Below are 22,330 nucleotides of genomic sequence, written 5' to 3'. Positions count from 1 at the left end.
GTAACTCACTGCATGTCACAAAGCAAGTAACTGGGAACGTCAGGATTCTAACTCAGGTCTCTCTGACTCCAAAGTCTGTGCTCCTTCCTCTAAACTGGTTCTGATGAAATCAGCAGACCCACAGTGCCTTTGCTGCTGAGCGAGAGCCATTTCTCAGTATCGATTCCATTATAGTGAATATCATCTTGGCAAAAATCCCCTGGACTGGCTAAGTCCCCAGCATCTAGCCTGATGCCTGGGACACAGTAGGCCCTCAATAAATGGCTGTTTGAGCTTTAACAGGAACGATGAGGAGGCAGTAGGCACAGAGGACACTGACCCTTTGGAAGTAGATGAGGTTCTGGGTGCTGATGAGGGGGTCCCTCTGAAAGCCCCAACCTCCTCACAACACCCAACACTCTTGCAGACTGTGACCACCTTCCACTGACAACTGATGCTGCACAGGATCTTTAAGCGGTGGGGGACTGGGCTGGACTCTCCACAGGGAGAATTGCCCAGACGTCGCTGGCTCTCTGCCCTGCAAGCTCAAGATCTAAGACAGATGGTGGCCACGGACGTGGGCCCAGACAATCAGCAGAATACAATGCGTAACCCTGGCACGCTGGAGCAGGAAGCCTCACCCTCGGCAGAGACTAGAACAGGGCCTCAGAGACTTGAACAAACATCTGCCCCTGCTAGTAGCGCAACATACTTCCATGCTCCTCAGCCCTTTCGTGGCAGTCTTCTCCGCCTGGAATATGGCAAAAATTGTGTCATTTTCCCCACTAAACAAAACTCTTCTAGGACTGCGACTCTGCTCGTCATTGTTCCCCAGCAGCTAGCCCAGGGCTAGCCACCAGTGCTTGTTGAATGGGTGAACGAAGAAATGAGAACATCTCTTGTGTACTGGGCGCTCAGGGCACCGTGCTGGCGGGTGGTGGACTTTCTGGACCCATGTGATTTACTGGTGATGTTAGGTAGTCAGCTTCTGCCCTGCTGGTGGGAGGAATGCCCAAACCTACTTGGGCTGGTGGGGAAGAGAGACCCAACCCTGTTCCAGAATCTGGAGGCCTCCTTGGGAGCCCTGCCTGAGTTCCCTTCCAGCGACAAGGGGACTCCTTGGTGAGAACTGTGGCCAGCACATCCAGAGATAAGCAAGCAGATAGACGCCTGTAAGATGACTTAGAGAAGAAGCTTCCTGTGTTTTGGCTGCTCAGACAGGAAGAAAGAGAGGGCAGCTTAGCTGAAGCTGGCAAATCCTGAACCCCTTTGTAAATAATGTGAGAAAGGGGGCACCAAGAGGATGATCTTGGAGGCAGCAGCCCCAGCGTGGTCAATAACCCGCGGAGCGCTGGGATCCCAGGACATGCCACATCAAGATGTGTGCTAAAGGGCAGTCTTAGGTCTGTCAGACCTGCCCAAGCTAGCTGTGGAGTGCCAAGGGCTTTGTTGGCCTGACTGCTAACCATTTTTTAGGGCCAAAGTGTGGATAGGAGGAATCTTCCCAGGGGACTCTAGGGGATTTTAGTGGGCCCTCACTTTGGGGTCCTGCAGCCTCTAGGTTGATATTTGCAAAGGATCTCAGCCCAGCAGGGATGGAGAGAGCTAGTGAGCATATTTGGCCCCATACCCTCATTGCAGCGATGGGGAAAGATTTACCCAAGGCAAGGGTAGTAAAAAGAAAAAACATTGAATTTGTTATTTCCAAAAATAGCACTGAGGTGGACAGTACAGGAAACAATAAAATTTATATTACAGTTTCATAGTGTTTTTATTTGATTACTCGTGGTGGGAGAATGTGAATCTTCTTCGCATTAGGGTCTCTAAATGTCGCAGGCCGGCTCTGAGCCCAGACATCCCAAGTAACTTTCAAGGTCGCTCAAGGAATCAGAGGTGGGGCTAGACTCTTAACATCCTCTCAGTTCAGTGCTCTGCGCTGCAGTGACCTGTTGCATAATACGAAATAACTGTGGCTTGTCTTCTCTTTTATGAAATTTCCATTTGGTCCTTTGCGACCCGTCAGCAGTCCGGTTGCTGGTGAGAGTGATGATGTCTGTCTTTTGGGACGTCCAGTGGACGGATTTTCCCTGGGTTTCTGGATACAGCCCCATCTAGCAAAAGCACTAACACCGCTTTGCGCCAGAGACGCAGACACGGGGGTCACGCAAATGCTAAAACAACACTTGCAAGTGTTTGCCCTCCCGCACACGGCACAGGGACCCTACCTCCCCCTCCCCCAATCTTTGCCCGGGTGGCCGAGCCCTGGGCTCCGCCCCTTCCCCATCAGACCGGGGGAGGGGTCCTCCTAGGCGCGGAGGTAGCGGACGCTTGGCGGCTGGGCTGGAGACGTGGGCAGAAAGAGGCGGGACAGAGGGGGTGCCAAGGGCCGGGGTCTGGCCGCCTGGGTCCGCCGCGCGCCACCGCCCCGCCCAGTCGGGCGGTGCAGCCCACGTCCCGCCACGCGGTGAAGTTTGCGGAAAGTTTTGCAGTTGCTTCCCCGCCCGCGCCAGCCGGGGAGTTGTGACGCAGCGTCTGGGGCTCCAGGCCCGGACAGAGAAGAGAGGGAAGGCGAGGCGGGGAGACAGGGAAGCGGAGAGCGAGAGAAAGAGAGCACGCCGGGGTCCTCCTCGACCCCGCGGATCCTTCTCTCCCGCCTCCCCTTCCTCTCCCTCTCGGCGCTGTCTCTCGGGCCCCGGCCCCGGCCCCGGCCCCGGCCCCGGCCCCGGCCCCGGCCCCGGCCCCGCGCCTGCCCGCTCCTCCTCCCCTTCCCCTCCCACGCTGCCCGCTTCCCTTCCCCTCTGCCCCTCAAACCCTCCTCCCGGGTTCTGCGCTCCTCCCTCCGCCCTCCCTCCGCCCGGCCTGCCTCCTTCCCTCCTCCTCCCCTCCTCGCCCCGGGAGGCATCACTTCTTCCCGACCCGGAGGAAGACGCGAGCCCCTCGCGGGCGGTCACCACAGCCCAGCGCCGGGGCCGCCACCGCGCGCCGCGCCCGTGCGCCCTCGGTCCCTGCGTCCCCTAGCGCCACGCCGCGGGCATGGGGCCCGGCCGGCCGGCTCCCGCGCCCTGGCCTCGTCACCTGCTGCGCTGCGCCCTGCTCCTCGGGGGTCTGCACGTCGGCCGCCCCGGGGCCGCCGCCGCTGCCCTCTCGGGTAAGGCGCTGCCAGCTTGGCCAACTTCGGGGGCGGGCGAGGGGAGCGCCGGGAAGCGGGCCTCTCCCGACTTTTCCCTCCTTTTTTTTTTTTCCCCCCCAGAAGTGTGTGTGTGTGTGCGTGTGCGTGTGCGACTGGGTTTTAAAAAATCGTCTCCGCTTTTCTGAAAGCGGGGGAGAAGGGAGGAGGAGCGCGCCTGGAGGTGGGGGGAGGATCTGAGTGGAACCAGATGTGGCGGGCGGCGGGGGAGGGGAGCCCGGGGGTCTCGAGCCGCCTCGGAGGAAGAGGGCGGGCTCCGGGAGGACCCCCGCGCCCGCCCTCTGGGACCACCCGGCGCCGGCCCTGCCCTGGGCCCGGGGACAGGCAGGGCGCGTCCGACGAAACCAGAGGAGGCTCCAGGCCGGGCTCCTTGCTTTGCTCCAGGACCGATGCATTACTGTTGTTTTTGAATTATTCGTAAGGGCTTGTTTGCCTTTCCCGGCACCTCGGGGATGTTTGTATTTTCTTTTCCACACTTGGTCTTCAAGGACAGCTTGTGGCATGCGGCATCCGCACCAGTTGAATGGAGCTCTGTGGGGCAGTTTTGTGCCATCAGGAGGATGCAGCGACAGGCTGGGCACGGTGTGCGTGCGTGTGTGTGTGTGTGTGTGTGTGTGTGTGTGTGTGTGTGGTGTAGTGTTGTGTGGGCGGCCCTGGCCAAGCTGGCACCCCTCCAGAATGGACAGATCTTGGGCGGCAAAAAAGCTGCTAAAGATGCAAATACCCAACCGACAGAAAACAAAAACCCAAAGCTGTGCATTCTTTCTGCTGGTCTTTCAAAGGATGACAGTGAAGTGTGGGGACAGACAGACTCCTCACCAGGAATCCCAGAGGGAAAGGGAAAGATCTACTTCCTGGGGGGCTTGCAGGAGTCAGAGCTGGAACTGCCAGGGAGTGTGGTTATTACAGCCCCATTGCTGGGCCTATAAAGCTTGGTCTTGCTTTACGTTTCATTTGGGGAGGGGGCTGAGTGAAAGGGGACAGTCAGTGCAGCGTGTGCAGTTTTGTGCCAAGTCCAGACAGCCCCCTGGAGGATCTGGGGCCTCTAGCCACAGCCAGTGCTTGCTGGGTTGGCCTGCCCCACTGATGGCGTGACGTAGGCGACCAAGACACGTATCTGCTCGGATTGTGCCCGGATTGTGCCCGATTGTGCCGATGGGAGAGCTGGGGGCCGGGTGATGCATATTCACACCGGGCAGAGCCCCTCTGCTGAATTCCAGACCCACCCGGAACTGAATGTCAGGCAAACACAAACCAGGAAGTACCTCCCTATCCACTGCAGGTCCAGGCACCCAGGCTGTTCCCCTGCCTCCCTGCATCTTACTCCTCTGTGAAGGCAGGCTGGGCGGGAGGGGTGGAGGAGCATGGCCATTCCAAGAGCCCCAGAGCACATTGTAAAGCCAGGCCCTGGGAGAGTTGTGGCCAGAGTGCTGACTCGGCCTTTTCCCCTATGGAGCCTTTGACAGAGGGAGCTGGAAATGCCTGGTGAGAAGCCAGGTCAGGGAGGATGCCTGGAGTGGCCCTCTGCCTCTGGGTCTCCTCCAGGCCCCCCTTGCCCTTCCTCAGGCTGTGTCCCTGGGCTTGTGTCCCCCATAGCCTCGGAGAGGCCAGTCTCCAGGGCAATGCACTGATCACCCCAGAGAAGCTTAGGTGTGGGCAGGGGTGGATGGAGGGGAGCTGGAGATGAGGGCGGGGGTGGGGTGGGGTGGGGATAGCCTGGTCTCCAGAGCAGCAGCTGAGCAAGAGGATGTTGAAATTGTTGCAGGTACTGTCCCTGCCCTGTTCCCTCTGCCCAGAATACTCCTCTTCTAGCCGAATTCTTTCCTCGTCCCCCTGTACCTGACGAATTGGGTGGTCACTGGAAAGAGTTTATCAGCACCAGGCTCCAGATGGCCCCAGGAAATGCTCGTGGGAGATAGGATTCGGCTTGGCAGGCCAGTGCTGCTGGGGTGAAACTTACCGTGGGGGTGACGTGCACGTGGTGGCTTCTTGACCACCAGTAGGGAAGAGGATGGGGCACCGCAGAGCCCCTTGGGGGCGGCAGGGCAGCAGCGCCTTCTTGGTGTGGAATGGCAGAATCCATCTTTTCTCCACCCGCTGTGGAGTACCCAGAGGGGCACCCTGCAAAGCTTGTAGCTGGAAGGCCTCTTTGTTAATTGCAGTATTGATGCATTTTTGTATCCTTCACTGCTCCATGCTGAGCCAACTACTTGGGGAGGAGGGAAGGTACAGGGGAGGTGTAAGTTGTGTCCTTAGAGAAGCAGAAGAAACTGTGTGGGGCAAAGGGTCACCAAGGCCCTCGGGAGGGAGGCTGGGAGGGGCCAGGCTTTGCAGACACGGGGAGGGGAGCAGAGAGGGCGAGATGGGCAAGGCGGCCTGGGCTGTGCTGGGGATTCTGTGGAAGCTTGCTGGGCTGAGGTGGAGAGTTCCTCAGTGAGGTGGGGGAGAAGCTCGAGCGAAGAGGAAACTGGCCAGCTTTCCCAGAGGCCAAGGTGGGGGAGCAACTTGCCGGCTGGCGGTGGGGAGCCCTGGAGAACCCCTGGGAGCTTCTGACCAGAGGAATGAGGTGCAGATTGGAAAGAGGGTTGCTGGGAGCCCCAGGCATCAGATATCCAGGTCCAGGAGTGAGGAGACCTTGGGAGATCTTGCTGTGGGGACAGACCCTGCTGTCTAAAGGACAGGGAGGGAGGCACCCCTTTGGAAAGGCAGCAGGTACTTGCTGCTGCTGCCAGAGTCAGCCGGACAGATGGCCTGCACTTCTGGCCCAGGTTCTGGTGAGTCATGGAGTTCAGAGCTTTCTTACTGCCCCTCCACCCAGTCTTCCTTTCTCCAACCGCTTGCCTTCTGTGAGCTGCCAGGGCTGAGATAGTGCCCAGCTGAGCTGTGGTTAGTGCTGAGATCCAGCCCTCTGCTGGGTTGACCTGGACAAGTTGAGGGTGCAGGCAGGGGAGGAGGAGGCCAGGGTCTTGGTCCCCATTGTTCACAATAGGGAAATCTCATCAGTTTCCTGATGCCTGCAGGGTATGGTTGATTTGGGCCAGTGAGATGATTTCAGAAGCACCATGAAGTTCTCAGAAGAGCATTCATTTGGATTCACCACTAATTTAAGCGTTAAATAGGAACCCTGTTGCACCCTTCAGAGGGATGAAGTGGTAACCGCAGTGGCTCCCATTCTTAATGCTCTGGGTGCTGTGTGGCATACTGTAGGACAAGGGCTCTTCCATCTTTCACAACCCTGGGATGTGTTATCACCCATCTCACACACTGCCGGTGAACAGACTAGCGATGTTAAGTCATTTGCGCAAGAACACATGGCTAGAAAGAGGTGAAAGCGAGATTCGAACCCAGGTGTGGCTACTGAGCCTGAGCACTTAGGTACCAGACCACGCTGCGTCTCCGTAAAATGAACTTTGCCGGAGTGTGTGTTAGGAAAGGCTGGAAAATTCTACTTTAGGGGCTTTCCCCCAAAGCTCCAAGTCCTCTAGGACATCCTCTCAATGTGTCCTCCTGAGAGGAACCCTGGGAAGGGGGTAGAGTGGGCGGCCCTCTGTTACACCCCAGCTGTCTGGGTGCTTGTCTCTTCCCCAGCCCCAGGGCCCCCAGACGCAGGGATGGAGCCCCAGATGCAGGGACAGAGCCCCCCCTCAGTATCCTCGGGGGTCTGAGGTGCCTGCTCCTGAGGGACTGAAGGGGCCCGATGGAGGAGGAGCCCCGCTTCCCTCCGGTCAGGGATTTCATATTTGTTCATCCAGTCAGTAGGAGGATGTTTACCGAGCCTGCGCGGTGCTGCGGGAAGGAGTGACTGCGGCCTGTTCTTGTGAGCCCACCTCCCCTGCACCTCCTGTGGGGGTCCCTGGACTTGGAGGGCCTGGGCATTGCTGACAGGAAGTGTCCCTTCCGGTTTAGCCCTTCATGAGATGACGGGGTGCCGCTTTCCCGTGACTGGATCCTATAAATCTGGGGCGGTGGGGGGGGCCTTTGAGCGGTGATGCAGCTCTTGGAACTCACCCCGGGCACTGCAGATCCCAGTCACGCCTCAGCTAGGGGCTGTGTCCTGAAAAGGCAGACGGAATGAAGGCTGTGTAGTGGCATCTGCGGCCTCAGCCAGCTCCAGCCTCTTAGAGGACAGATTGGGTTGGTCCCCCACCTGTGGCTCCATGTGGAACTCCAGTGGTTAGTTTCTTTCCTGCCCTTCCCCCTCTTCTTTGGACCCTCTGTCCCCTCTCCCGAGCCCCTTGACCGTGTAGACTCCTTCCATCCTGCCTGGCTGAGCCCAGGCTCTCTGCCTCTCCTCAGCTCTCCCCGCCCCACTTGAGTACCTCTGACTGTGCATCCTGCCCCCGCAAAAGCCTTGGCTCTGTTGCAGGACGATGGCTCTGAAACCTCAGCTTCTTCCCAGTCACCCAGCCCCCCACGCCTTTTCCCTGCTCTCCCCCGTAGCGTAGCGCGCCGCTCCTTCCTCCCTGAACCCTCACTGCCCCCCCTCGCTCCAGGCCTTCGCACACACCGCTCCCTCTGCCTGGAATGCCCTTCCTCTCTTCTTGCCTGGGGGCCACTGCCCCTTCCGTCAAGACTCAGGATCCTGAGAAGGACACCGAGGGGTCCTGGTCACTGCCGCTTGGGCTCACCTGGGCTAAAGGGACACAAGCTCCCAGAGGGTGGACACGGGGATAAGCCCCAGAAGGGAGAGGCTGCCTTTTTTCTCTTTTTCTTGGGGGTCACTTCTAGAAGGACATGGTGAGAAGCTGCCGTGGTGGGCTTGGAGCTCCTACAGGGAAAAACAAGAAGCCAGTTTCCCAGCCTCTCCCGACATCCTCAGAAAGTGTTTGGAACGGGAGGCGGACACGGCGCTCCCCACTGTAGACTGAGGCTGGAGGGGGCGTGGCTGGGAACGCCCCGCCTCCTCAGTCTCAGATGTAAATCGGGACAGGGTCGGTGGGGCTGTAATTAATGCCACTCGCCAGCTGCGTGACCTCGGGCAGAGGCTCAAGTTTCTTCACTTGTAAAATGGGAAAAATAAAATAATAGCCCCTCGTTGGGATATCGTAAGAAATGACAATATATGTATGAGTTACGTGGTACAGTGCTGGACACAGTCACTTCTTAACAAATAATATTAAATTATTGCTATTTTTATTATTATTAGGAAGAGAAAACATGAATATCAAGGGACTTAAACATGAAAAAGACACAATCCTCAACATACAAAGCCCTAGCTACAGCCACTTTTTTTTTTAATCAAAGTAGGTCTTTGATTACCCTTTACTGCTTGATGACATACCATAAGTGCCTAAAAGTAACCATACTTTTTCTGAAAGTAAATTTAAATCCTAAAGAAAAAAAAAATCCATCCTCACCTGTCCTTACCCCTCAGGCCCCTCAATTTACTTCCCTCCTTTTTTGCTTCTTTTCATCATGAAGCTTCTTCAGCTAAACTTCCTTTCAGAGCTGAGTTCCCTGGACTCTGCCCTTGCAATGCATACCCAGCCGCCTGTCATCCTGCCTCACCGTAACCTGCCTCCTAAGGAGCTGCCTCCCAGCAGTCCTGGTAATGAGGCTTCCTAATTACTAAATGCAGTGCCCCTTTGCAGGCCTCACCCTGTAGCATGGGTGCTGTTGATAGCCTCAGTTTTAATGATGCATGCTCGGTGGAAAACGGTCAGACCATACAGGGGTAACATGTAAAAAATCTGAGGTCCTCCCTTCCTTCCACACGCACCCTAACAGTAACCACTGTCAGTAGTTTTTTTTTTTTAATTATTATTTATTTTGTTTGTTTATTTTTGGCTGTGTTGGGTCTTCGTTTCTGTGCAAGGGCTTTCTCCAGTTGCGGCAAGCGGGAGCCACTCTTCATCGCGGTGCGCGGGCCTCTCACTATCGCGGCCTCTCTTGTTGCGGAGCACAGGCTCCAGACGCGCAGGCTCAGTAGCTGTGGCTCACGGGCCCAGCCGCTCCGCGGCATGTGGGATCCTCCCAGACCAGGGCTCGAACCCGTGTTGCCTGCATCGGCAGGCAGATTCTCAACCACTGCGCCACCAGGGAAGCCCTGTCAGTAGTTTTTTAAACGGCGTAATCTTCCGTTCTTTATGCATATACACCCATATAAATACTCCTTTTACACAAACAGAACCACATTTTATACTGTATAATACAATAAATTTTATTTAATAATATTCATGGCATTTCCATTACAGGCTTCAGAGCTGTGCCATTCTTAATGGTGCTCAGTAGTTGGTAGGAAGGATGTACTGTGTTTTTTTTCTTTAGCTGCTTCCATATTGATGGACACTGTTTGAAAATTTTCTCTCCCTCTGGCCTCTGTGATGTGGTTTGCATCTGCAGTCTCTGCCTCCTGGCTTCCATCCTCAGTCCAGAGCCCACATTGTTGCCAGATTTGTGATCCAAAAGGGCGGATTTAATCGCCAACAGAACAGAGTTGAATTGAGAATTTGAGGCCTTCCATGGTCAGGTTCCAGCCTTTCTCTTCAAACCCTTGAGCAAGTCAAATTCAGGTGCCCTGAGTCCTGACCAGTGCGGCCCCCGCTCCCGCTTTTAGCTTGGCCAGGAGCGTCTGGCTCCGCAGGTGTGGCTCCGGGTCCTCCCTCATACCTGCAGCCTCAGCTGGAAGGAGACTTTCTCCCCAGACTCCTTTGCCATTTCATCGCTGCCGCCCGCCTGGTGGAGCCCCTTCCTCCCCTCCCAGACTGTGAGCACCTCTGGGGCAGGGCTTTGTCAACCCTGCACAGCTTCCAGCCTTGGACACTGTCATTCAGTAAATATGTATTGAACCAAACAAAAAAAGACAAGTGTTCCAAAGAGCTCCCCCCCACCAACCAGTTTTACTGAATGTAATTGACATATAACATTGTATTGAGTTTAAAGTGTACACATAATGATTTGATATCTGTACGTATTGCAAAATGATCTCCACAATGTTTAGTTAACATCTATCACCTCACATCTTTACAAAGTTTTTTTCTTGTGATGAGAATTTTGTTTGTAGTAGTGGAAAGGCAATGAGTTTGTAGTAGTAGAAAGGCAATGAGTTTCCAGAGTTTTAGATGATGTCACAATCGTGAAAAACATATGACATTGAATTAAAATAAACAGAAAAAAAGTCCAGTGGACCAGAATACATTTCAAAAGTAGACTTAGACTGTTATAAGAACTTAACGTAAGACACACCAGAAGCAACACACTAATGGGAAAATGAATCTGTACTTGTAAATGGTATTGGACAACAGGATTATAATTTAACATTTTTAGTTTCAATTTACAGCTGATCACGAGAAAATTCAGCTGGCAAGTTGTCATGTAGAAAGTGCAAAGATCACTAGAAATTAAAGAAATTAACTTTAAAAAATATGTAATTAAACTAGTAAAAATAGAAAGCCTAATCTTGGCAGAGCTGTGAGGCAACTAATATGTATGACTGGAGCACGTAAATTAGTTCAGTTTTTTAGCATTCAGTCTTTCAGACAAGACGTAAGAAGCTAGATATGTAAGCCTTCATCTCCTTTGACCTCATAATTCCACTTGGGGAATTTGTAAGGCATTAATCCCAAAGAGAAAAAAAATGTTCATAGAAGTGCTATTTATAGTAGCAAAACAAATTGGAAACCATCTAGATGCCCAACAACAAGAGCATGGCTAATCAAGATATCTTAACACGATGGACAATTTACGTAGTTCTAAATGACAAATATAGAATATAATGACACATGTAATGCCAGGGACTTCCCAGGTGGTCCAGTGGTTAAGACTCTGCCCTTCCAATGCAGGGGATGCACGTTCGATCCTTGGTGGAGGAACTAAGATTCCACATGAGGTGCAGCAGTGTGGCCAAAAACAAAGAACTAATGCCAGTACATGGAAATATATGTAAGAAGGAAAGTTATCATGACCACAAGGCAATCATACAAACTAATATACACACACGGGTAATAATTAACTGAAGATGCATGTCTGATCACTGACATGCATTTTCTCATTCATTTGGTTAACTGTTTTGTTTTCCCGAGCACTGACAATGTGCCAGGTGTGGTATTTGATGCTGATGACACCATGGTGAACAAGCCAGTCATGACTCCTACCTTCCTGAAGCTTATATTTGAAGAGCAACCTCTCCCCCCAGCCCCAAATGTAGAGGAACGTTCTAGAGGCAAATGTGTGCTGATTTCATTTTAGGTGCAATTTTTAAGTTTGTTAGAAGGAAGATGGAAGCAATAGACTGCTTTGAAATCTCAGACACAGGGTTGGGAACCTGTCTGACTGCAGAGAGAACAGCCCTGAGTCAGAGCAGCTTGGTCAAATAGGAATTCAATAGGAAACGGCCTTGCAGTCAGTCTTGGTCCCTGAGGGAAGGATTTTCTAACTTTATAGATGCTTAACCTCATTTCTAAGGATCTGAGGATCCTTGGTCACATTTGCTTTACCTCACTCTGTGTGTGTGTGTGTGTGTGTGTGTGTGTGTGTGTGTGTGTGTGGTGAATCTTTGAGTAGTTGTAGACGTGACATTTCACACCAGTACTTAACCATGTATCAACTAAAAACAAAGACATTCTCCTATAAAACCATAATACCATAATCACATCCAAGAAATATAACAGATACTATAGTTTTTTCTAATATGTAGTTTGTGTTTGAATTTCTCCAGTTGTCCCAATAATGTCAGCTATTGTTTAAGTCTAGGACTCAATTTGGTGTCGTGTCTCTTCAGCCTCTTTTAATCTAGAATAGTTGGCCTTCTTGTCTTTTATGACACTGGATTTTTGATGACTTCAGGCATCAAATGTTTGGTAGAGTGTTCGCAGTCTGAATTTGATTGTTTAATCATTAAATTCATGTTAAACATTTTTGGAAAGAAAACCACAGGGGTGGGACACAAATGTGTCCTTCCCATCGTATCACATTGTCAGTTTGTTCCCTTATTGGTGATGCTGACTTTGATCAATTGGTTCATGTGATGTCTACCAGATCTCTCCACTAAAAAAGTACCTTTTCTCCTTTGTATTTAGTAGATAATGTAAGGAACTATATTCTTTTTTTAAAGATTTTTTTTGATGTAGACCATTTTTAAAGTCTTTATTGAATTTGTTACAATATTGCTTCTGTTTTATGTTTTGGATTCTTGGCCGAGAGGCATGTGGGATCTTAGCTCCCCCACCAGGGATCAAACCCACAGCCCCTGCATTGGAAGGTGAAGTCTTAACCACTGGACCGCCAAGGAAGTCCCTAAACTATATTCTTTTCTTTTTTAAATAATTTTTAAAATAAATTTATTTTATTTTTTATTTATTTATTTTTTGTTGCGTTGGGTCTTCGTTGCTGCGCACGGGCTTTCTCTAGTTGCGGCGAGCAGGGGCTACTCTTCGTTGCGGTGAGCGGCCTTCTCATTGCAGTGGCTTCTCTTGTTGCGGAGCACTGGCTCTAGGCTCATGGGCTCAGTAGTTGTGGCTTGCGGCTCTAGAGCACAGGCTCAGTAGTTGTGGCTCACGGGCCCAGGTGCTCCGCAGTATGTGGGATCTTTCCGGATCAGGGCTCAAACCCGTATCCCCTCCATTGGCAGGCGTATTCTTAACCACTGCGCCACCAGGGAAGTCCCTAAACTATATTCTTAAAAAAGCCAAGTTGCTCACAGCAGTACTATTCATAGTAGCCCAAAACTGAAAACTAGCCCAAAACTGAAAACTAGCCCAAAACTGAAAACTACCCAAATGCCCATCAACAATAGAATGGATAAATTATGGTGGCTCCACACAATTAAGTAGTATACAGCAATGAGAATGAGCAACCTACAACCACATGCGACAGTGTAAGGCTCACAAAAATACTGAGCCAGATGCATTCATACCATGTGATCCCATCTATATAAAATACAAAAAAGAGGGTAACACTGACCTATGCTGTTTGAAGGCAGGAGAGCAGTTACCCTTAGTGGGAGAAGTTGTAACCAGATGGAGTCACAAATAAAATTTAGAAGAACAACAAACAGGGAGGAGATGTCTGGAATATTTATGGCAAGAAGCTCACATAAGCCAATGAGAAAACACAGGAACCTCCACTAGTTTTAAGGCATCGAAGATTAGAATACATGAGCCAGTAAAGGCTGGGAACAGAATTCACAAAGAAGGAATACCAAAATATGCCTTTGGAAAATGTTTTAGATCACTAGCAATAAAGAAAAAAGGCAAGATATGCTTCGCAAAGTGCCAACAAAGATTGATGTAACAATATGGTCAATATATTATTTATAATTAAGAAAAATCTGCTTACAAGTTGAAGAGCAGTAATAGCTAGGGAATGAGTAAATGGAATGTGGTATATCACATCATGGAATAGCATACAGCCATTAAAATGGTTTTTACAAAATTAAAAGATACAGAGAAATCCTTTTTCTAAAATATTAAGTACAAAAACAAGACTCAAAAACATTTGTTTGGGTGTGCGTGTGTATGTGATATATAAATGAATGTAACTTGTATGTGAGGCATAGAGACAAGATAAAATTGGTAAAGATCACACCAAAATTTAACAGAAGTCATATGTGTCATATTCTGTTATATTATGTATTGATTATTTATCAGGGGTGATTTTTCTTTCTAGCATGTCTGTAATTTGCAGCAATGGGGTGGCAGAGGACAACTTTCTCTCTGTCCAACCAAGTGATTCCAGTGGCACCCTCCGCCCACTCCCATCACCTAACTGGCCCAAGCCTGCAGCACGTGACCCCACGGGGCCAATCAGAGTCTCGTGGGGGCGGGGCGGGCTTTTCCCAGGCGCGAAGGGAGCCCTGCAGTGTCTGGTGCAGCACGGAGGGGACAGCCTGGCTTCAGGAGGGGAGAGTGGAACCTGGGTTCAGGGCGGGAGGCACTGAGACCCAGGCTGGCCGAGACCCTGGTTACAGTTTTCCCTAGCCACTCCAGGCCTGCCCCTCTTGTTTTTTTTAAATGATGAGTTGGAGTTGGGCTTCCGCTACTTGCAGGCAAGGAGGCCTGCGTAGGAGGGTCAGCGTCAGAGCGGGGTTTCCTGAAGGCGCGCTCAGGGTGCTCACGAGCAAGAGCGGGATCGCCGGTGTAGGCACCCGCCTCAGGCTCTTTCCATTAACAGACCCTCCAACGCGAACCTCTTGATCTCGCACTTATCAGCGGAGTGTTTACAGAAGGGACAGCTGGAGAGGGTGCAAACGCTGTAGTACAAGTTTGCATTTCGAGACACTAGGACACGAAATTCTGTAAGTACTAAATGGCCGTCCATACGGACAAGATTGGAATGCAAATCAAAAAGGTAGCAGTCAGGGGACAAGCTTTTGGAAGGCTTCCTCCATTTTGAAAACCTTATGACGTTTCTATATAACACAAGTGAGAGAACAAGTGAGAGAAATGGAAACTGCGTTAATGCTTACTGAGCACGTATAGTCGGCCAGGGTCAGTATTAGGCAATTCCACATGCACTGTATTTTTTTTTTATATAAATTTATTTAATTTGGCTGTGTTGGGTCTTTGTTGCGGTGAGCGGGCTTCTTCTCATTGCCGTGGCTTCTCTTGTTGCAGAGCACGGGTTCTAGGCACGCGGGCTTCAGTAGTTGTGGTGCGTGGGCTCAGTGGTTGTGGCTTGCGGGCTCTAGAGCACAGGCTCAGTAGTTGTGGCTCACGGGCTTAGTTGCTCCGCGGCATGTGGGATTTTCCTGGACCAGGGCTCGAATCCGTGTCCTCTGCATTGGCAGGCCGATTGTTAACCACTGCGCCACCAGGGAAGTCCCTGTATTTTTTAATCCTCACATTCCTCTATTTCACGGATAAGGAAATTGAGCCAGATAGGCTGCAAGCCAGGATCACATACCTAGTGATTGGTGGAGCAGGGCACTCAGTCCAGTTTGCTTCCCTGCATGGTCTTCTTTCATTTTGTAAACAAAGTATGCATTATAATATAATGAACATTTGCGAATCCACCACCTAATCCAAGACAGAGAACATTACAATACTTATATCTGCCTATGTGCTTCTCTCTCTCTCTCTTTCTCTCTCTCTATCCCTGTTCCTCCCACCCAGTCTCTATTTTGTGTTTATCCATGCCTTGCTTTAAAATTTTTTCATTCTTGGGGTATAATATAAATACAGGAAAGTGAACACACCATGTTCAGATGTTCAGCTCAATGAATTTTCACAAACTGAACACACCCATGTAACCAAGGGTCGGATCCAGCAAATAGGAACATTACCAGTATTTCAAATGCTTTTTTTTTTTTTTTTTTTTTTTTTTAAATTTTATTTATTTATTTATTTATTTATGGCTGTGTTGGGTCTTTGTTTCTGTGCGAGGGCTTTCTCTAGTTGCGGCAAGTGGGGGCCACTCCTCATCGCGGTGCGCGGGCCTCTCACTATCGCGCCTCTCTGGCTGCGGAGCACAGGCTCCAGACGCACAGGCTCAGCAATTGTGGCTCACGGGCCTAGTTGCTCCGTGGCATGTGGGATCTTCCCAGACCAGGCCTCGAACCCGTGTCCCCTGCATTGGCAGGCAGATTCTCAACCACTGCGCCACCAGGGAAGCCCTCAAATGCTTTTAAACATTTTTTCCATAACCTCATTAGACATGGATATTTCTTCTTCACGAATTGTCTGTTCATACATATTCTTTTTTTTTCTTTTTTTTTTTTTAATGGCACTTTTTTTTTTTAAACTTTGGGTTTATTTATTTATTTATTTATGGCTGTGTTGGGTCTTTGTTTCTGTGCAAGGGCTTTCTCTAGTTGTGGCAAGTGGGGGCCACTCTTCATCGCGGTGCGCGGGCCCCTCATTATCGCGGCCTCTCTTGTTGCGGAGCACAGGCTCCAGACGCGCAGGCCCAGTAATTGTGGCTCACGGGCCTAGTTGCTCCGCGGCATGTGGGATCTTCCCAGACCAGGGCTCGAACCCGTATCCCCTGCATTGGCAGGCAGATTCTCAACCACTGCACCACCTGGGAAGCCCCCATACATATTCTTGAACATCGCATCTGTTCAGGTCTTAGGGGCTTAAAATTACTGGGTCTCTATATTTTTCTCATTGGTCTATATGAGCTTCTTGCCATATTTGTTAGAAATCTCTCCCCCCACCCCAAAAAACAAAAACAAAAACAAGAAAAAAAAAAAAAAAACCAAGGGACTTCCCTGGCGGTCCAGTGGTTAAGACCGCACTTCCACTGCAGGGGGCAGGGGTTCCATCCCTGCTTGGGGAACTAAGATCCTGCATGCCGCACCGCACGGCCAACAAATAGGGGAAAAGAAAAAGAAATATCTTTCCCCTGTTTGTTGTTCATTTAAAATTTTTATTCCCTGGCGGTCCAATGGTTAGGACTCCGGGCTTTCACTGCAGAGGGCCCTGGTTCAGTCCCTGGTCGGGGAACTAGGGTCCCTCAAGCCACGCGTTGCGGCATCTATATCTATATCTATATGTCTGAAGTATCTTTTTATCCCCCCTCCTCCTCCACACACTTGGCCTTGTTAGTAAGGTTTACAAAGCCCTTTGGGATCAGACTGAGTTCTCTCCTTCCCTGGAAGGCTACTCTTCCCCCTTTTACGCACCAGCACCTTTTCTGTTTCACTAACCCTCCCTCCCACAAGGCCCTCAGAAAGACAGTGTTACATATATATTTTTTCAGGATCAGAATACATTTTTATGATTGTAAAAAATGTTAGGGCTTCCCTGGTGGCGCAGTGGTTGAGAATCTGCCTGCCAATGCAGGGGACACGGGTTCGAGCCCTGGTCTGGGAAGATCCCACATGCCGCGGAGCAACTGGGCCCGTGAGCCACAATTACTGAGCCTGCGCGTCTGGAGCCTGTGCTCCGCAACAAGAGGCTGGAATAGTGAGAGGCCCGCGCACCGCGATGAAGAGTGGCCCCCGCTTGCCACAACTAGAGAAAGCCCTTGCAGAGAAACGAAGACCCAACGCGGCCATAAATAAAAATAAATAAATAAATTAAAAAAAAAATGTTACCTATTTATAGTACACAATTCAAAAGGTAGAAAAAGTTACAAAAAAGAAAGGTTACCTAAAATTTCACCACTAAGAAACAGGCATGCCAAACTGTGTCTCCCCTCCTCTCCTTTCCTTTCTCTGTATAAAACTTTACATAGATGTTTTAGTGTTGATTTGTAACATTCTTTCATATGTCAATATGTCATCAGTGTATTTCCACCCAATGCTTCCATGGCTGCGTAAGATTCCGTTGTACCGATGTCCCGTAACTATCCCTTGTTGGACATTCAGGTCATACCTCTTTTTAATTTCCAAACATGTGAATTGTAGAAAATACAAAGAGAAGAAAATAAAAATCACCAGGTATCCCATAAGTCAGTGATAACCACTGTTAACACTTAGGCATGTACAGTGGTTCTGAAACTCTGGTGAGCCTCAGAATCGCCTGGGAACCTTGTTTACAATCCAGATATTCCTTCATCTTGAGATTCTAATTCAGTAGGTCTGCTGTAGGGCCTGGGCACTTGCTCTGTAAACAAGCACCCCTGGCGATTTGGACACCCAAGTTTAATAACAAGAATGCACAAAGGTCTTTTCAGACTTTACTTTATTTAAAAGAAAATAGAAGTAAGGTCATATTATACATCCAGTTTTTAAAAATCAGTTACAGTATGAACCTCTATTCATGTCGAAATACTCTTATAACTTGATTACTGTTGTCTGCATAGTATCCCATCGTGTGAGTGTATTTCAGTTGACACAGTCAGTGCCATATTGTTGGACATTAATTTTCCCCCAATCGTTGTTATAAATAATGCTGTGTAGCAAAATCTTTGCATAGATTCTTAATTATTTCTTTAAGTTAAATTCATAAGAAGTGAACTCTGGGTCAAAGGTCTGTGTTTTTGAAGGCTTTTGACGCATGGTGCCGTATTCTCCTCCAGAAGCCTTGCCCCCAGGGCTGCTGTCACCATGAGCTCACTTGTGTGGGGCAGTGTGGTGAGTCGTTCCATCCGTGGTCTCAACCAGTCCTGCCAACCACTCAGGGGTCAGCACCAGCACAGCTCCTGGCACATGCGAGGTACTCAGTACTTGTTCTGTGCCGTAAACAGGAGTATTTCCTCCATTGAACAGATGAGGACACTGAAGGATGAAGAGGTCAAATGACTAGTTCAAGAGGAGGAATTCAAACCCAGCCTTGAACCCAGAGCCCAAGCTCTCTTAACCATGCTGTTGATTTTCAATTAATATCAGAGAGGGAGGAACTGTGCTGGTTGTGGGAGCAGTACTTTTAAAAATATGGTCCTAAAAATATACTGAAGAAATCAGGAAAAGCGTGTGAAAGGGTGGGGAGAGAGAAGGGTTTGCAGGACCCTCGCAGACATTCCTTTGTAGATCAAGTCTATTGTGTCATTGGAGGTCTGAGTGATGTCTCAGTGGTGGTGATGATGGGCCTTGTGTATATATCTGACCCTTTGTAGCTTCCAGGGCAAAGCAAGTCAAACTCACTGAACACTGAGCGAGGAGTCGGGTTCTGTGGGAAATGCAGAGAGGTTTGGTTCCTTCAAAGACCTTCAGATGCCCCGTGTCTCGCTTCCCTCAGTTTTTTTTTTTTTTTAAACATATCCTTTTTTTTTTTTTTTTAAAGGGAACGCTATTTATTTATTTATGGCTGGGTTGGGTCCTCGTTTCTGTGCAAGGGCTTTCTCTAGTTGCCGCGAGTGGGGGGCCACTCTTCATCGCGGTGCACGGGCCTCTCACTATGGCGGCCTCTCTTGTTGTGGAGCACAGGCTCCAGACGCGCAGGCTCAGTAGTTGTGGCTCACGGGCCTAATTGCTCCGCGGCATGTGGGATCTTCCCCGACCAGGGCTCGAACCCGTGTCCCCTGCATTGGCAGGCAGATTCTCAACCACTGCGCCACCAGGGAAGCTCCCCTCAGTTTTGTTTACTCTAGAAACATTATAATAATATAAGAGAAAGTTACACATAATCCCAACCTCCTGGCACAATAAATAATTGGATGTTTCCCTTATGCTCTTCTATTCATTGTCCGTACATGATCTGCTTTTAAAGGAGGATGCAATTCAGAGGATGTTAAACCCTTGCCTATAGGACACAGGACAGCTTGCCTTTCCACCTCCCCTGGTCCAGCTCAGTTCAACACACATGTTTTTTTTGTTTTTTCTCAATTGCTATTTATTTGCCTTGTCACTTCAGAGTGATGTATGGGCTTGTGTTGTTCCCAACATCACACATGAGCCCAGCTATTCATAGGAAAGGGGACTCTGCCTCCTTTGCTAGGGTAGCTGGAGCCATTATCCTCCCACTTAAGCTTTATTAGAGAGGTTTTTATTCATGGAATCTAGTAAATGTTTGCTTCCTCCACTGCTTATTCAAAGTCATTGACTATTGTAATTTTTTTGCATTAATCAGCATTATACCTACATGCATGCTGTATGAACAGTGGAAAGGAAATACGAAGCATGATGTTTACTCTGATGCTTTTGGTGGGAACGTTCATCTTATGAAGAAATGAACTGAAACCTGAAGCATTCTCCCAAGGAACACCTATTATGCATTCCACTGAATTTGCTTCTTAATTTTCTTTTTTTTTTTTTTAACTTTTTCAGGTATTTTTTAAATTAATTAATTAATTTTAAAAAATTTATTAAAAAAAAACATAATGGTACAAAAAGGTTGAAAGTAAAAGAATTGGAAGAGATGTACTGTGCAAATATGAACCAAAAGGAAATTATATAATAACAGATACAGTAGACTTGAAAGCAAAAGCGTTACTAGAAATAAACAAGGGCACTTCATATCAACAAGTCCAATTTACCAGGAAGTTTTAAATTTGTGTGCACTTAACTTCAAATTATATAGAGCAACAGAGCTACAGGGAAAAATAGACAAATTCACTATCATAATAGGAGATTTGACATACTGCTGTCATTCACTGATAGAGGATACCTCTTTCAGAACCAGTAGACCCCCCCCCCAAAAAAATTAGTAAGGATATAAAAAACTTAAATAACATGAGCAGCAGATTTGATTCAACAAGCAGATATATAGTCACTATGCCCCAAAACTTTAAATTACAAATTATTTTCAAGCACACTTGGAACGTTTTTAAAACTGACCATATTGTGCTATAAGGCAAATTTTAACAAATTTCAAAACACACATGTATTGAGCACCTGTTGTATGCCCTGAACTGGGGAGATAAATGGATAAGACATACTCCTGCTCTGAAGGAATCATTTAATGGGGGAGAGAGACCCTAAAAGAATCATGTCAATATCCCCATAGATCTCTCCCTGTAGATCTCCCCAGCAGGCTGCGGAGAGGCAGGGAGGGTATTTTTTTTTTTTAACATCTTTATTGGAGTATAATTGCTTTACAATGGTGTGTTAGTTTCTGCTTTATAACAAAGTGAATCAGTTATACATATACATATGTTCCCATATCTCCTCTCTCTTGCGTCTCCCTCCCTCCCACCCTCAGTTCACAGGTAAGAAAACCGAGTACCCTAAGGTCATTTACATTGTAATGGCAGAATCAGAACCTGAACTCCTAGACGAGATTCTCAGCCTGCGCTGCTCCAACCCTTTCCTCCTCCCATTCTTGGAGCCCCACTGCCATGCGACTGCCTGAGTCCCAGCGAGGGGCCCACGCAGACTCTGCCCACCTCCTCCTGTCCCAGCATCTGCCACCCCAAGTGGCGTGGGCCCTCGCCACCTCCTTCCACACTCCCTTCCAGCTGCGTGTTTTGTGACCTCATTTTCCCTTTACGACTGCCCTTGGAGTTGATTTCTGCAGAACCAGAATGTGGCGGGGAGAGCAGCATACCCTATGCTGCCCTGACCTCCCCAGAAGTACCCCCCCCTTTCCCCTGTCACACTGTCCACGGCCTCTTCTTGCATCTCCCTTCCAGGTGCACCTGAGGAGGGTCCAAAAGCTCAGAGGTCAGAAACAAATGATAGTTGCCAGGGACCCACCCATGGGAATTGCGGGAGGACTCTGCATCTGGACGGTGGATTTATTTTTCTTTTAATTCTTCTGAAGAGCAGCTTAAACACTCAAGTCCTTGGCTTTATTTACTCTTATCATTTCCTCTTATCCGGATTGCAGCATCTGCTAAGCCTGGTTCCCAGGCTCTCTGCTGTGAAACAGACTCTTGAGCTCACAGCCCTGATCCGGGCAGAGGTCCTTCAATGTTAATAAACAATAATGGGGGCTCCCCCGGTGGTCCAGTGGTTAAGAATCTGCCTTCCATTGCAGGGGACGTGGTTCAATCCCTGGTCGGGGAACTAAGATCCCACATGCCGCGGGGCAACTAAGAGAGCCCAGGTGCCGCAACTAGAGAGTCCATGCACTCTGTAGCCCGTGCACCACAACTACAGAGAAGCCCACGTCGCAATGAAAGATCCCACATGCCGCAACTAAGATCTGACGCAGCCAAAACTAAATAAATATTTAAAACAAACAAACAAAAAATAATGGCCTTCCATTACCAAATGCTAAAGGTAGAAAGCATCTTTAAGCATTTTCTTGCTTAATCTTCCCAGAAACTCATGAGATTGGTCATATTGGTGTCTTCCCCAAAGTGAGGCTTGCAGAAGTGAAGCAGCTGGCCCCAGGGCCCAAGAAGAGATTTGTACCTGGGTGGGTCCATATTCCAGAGCCACCCTCCTAAGCCCTGCACCGTGCTTCCAAAGAAGGTGTGGGTAAGGAAGGTTCCATTGGTTTGTCATTGCAGAAGTCAGCAAGTGTTTAATCTTTGACATATAGTTTTAGGGAGATCCTAGAGGTTCCCAAGCGAAAAAGATTCTAAGTTCATTTAACTTTTGTGTTGACAAGCCAGAGCTGGTGTGTTCAATTAAGAATATGCAGGTTAGGACTTCCCTGGTGGCGCAGTGGTTAAGAATCCGCCTGCCAATGCAGGGGACAAGGGTTCGAGCCCTGGTCTGGGAAGATCCCACATGCCGCGGAGCAACTAAGCCCATGAGCCACAACTGCTGAGCCTGTGTGCCACAACTACTGAAGCCTGTGTGGCTAGAGTCCATGCTCGCAACAAGAGAAGCACACCGCAGTGAAGAGTAGCCCCCGCTCGCCGCAACTAGAGAAAAGCCCACGTGCAGCAATGAAGACTCAACGCAGCCAAAAATAAATAAATTAATTAATAAAAAAAAAGAAGAATATGCAG

The 22,330-nt window shown here is 49.2% G+C and overlaps 1 protein-coding gene across 4 annotated transcripts in view; it reads left to right on the top strand.

Annotated features, from left to right (window-relative positions):
- Nucleotides 1-2,759: 2,759 nt before the first annotated feature.
- The window catches only part of MRC2 (mannose receptor C type 2), a 55,581-nt gene continuing 36,010 nt past the window's right edge, over nucleotides 2,760-22,330 (top strand). For 2 of the 4 annotated variants that reach the window (XM_036836519.1, XM_036836517.1), the window contains exon 1: nucleotides 2,761-3,127. In XM_036836519.1, coding sequence (XP_036692414.1) covers nucleotides 3,013-3,127 — 115 coding nt within the window. In that variant the 5' untranslated portion in view covers nucleotides 2,761-3,012. Of the gene's footprint in view, nucleotides 3,128-22,330 lie in introns of all 4 variants that reach the window. The other 2 variants (XM_036836518.1, XM_036836516.1) reach the window with 2 other exon arrangements.

This window comes from Balaenoptera musculus, chromosome 20 (genome assembly GCF_009873245.2).
Source record: "Balaenoptera musculus isolate JJ_BM4_2016_0621 chromosome 20, mBalMus1.pri.v3, whole genome shotgun sequence".
Classification (NCBI taxonomy): Eukaryota; Metazoa; Chordata; class Mammalia; order Artiodactyla; family Balaenopteridae; genus Balaenoptera; species Balaenoptera musculus.
This window is presented reverse-complemented; position numbering and strand designations above follow the sequence as displayed.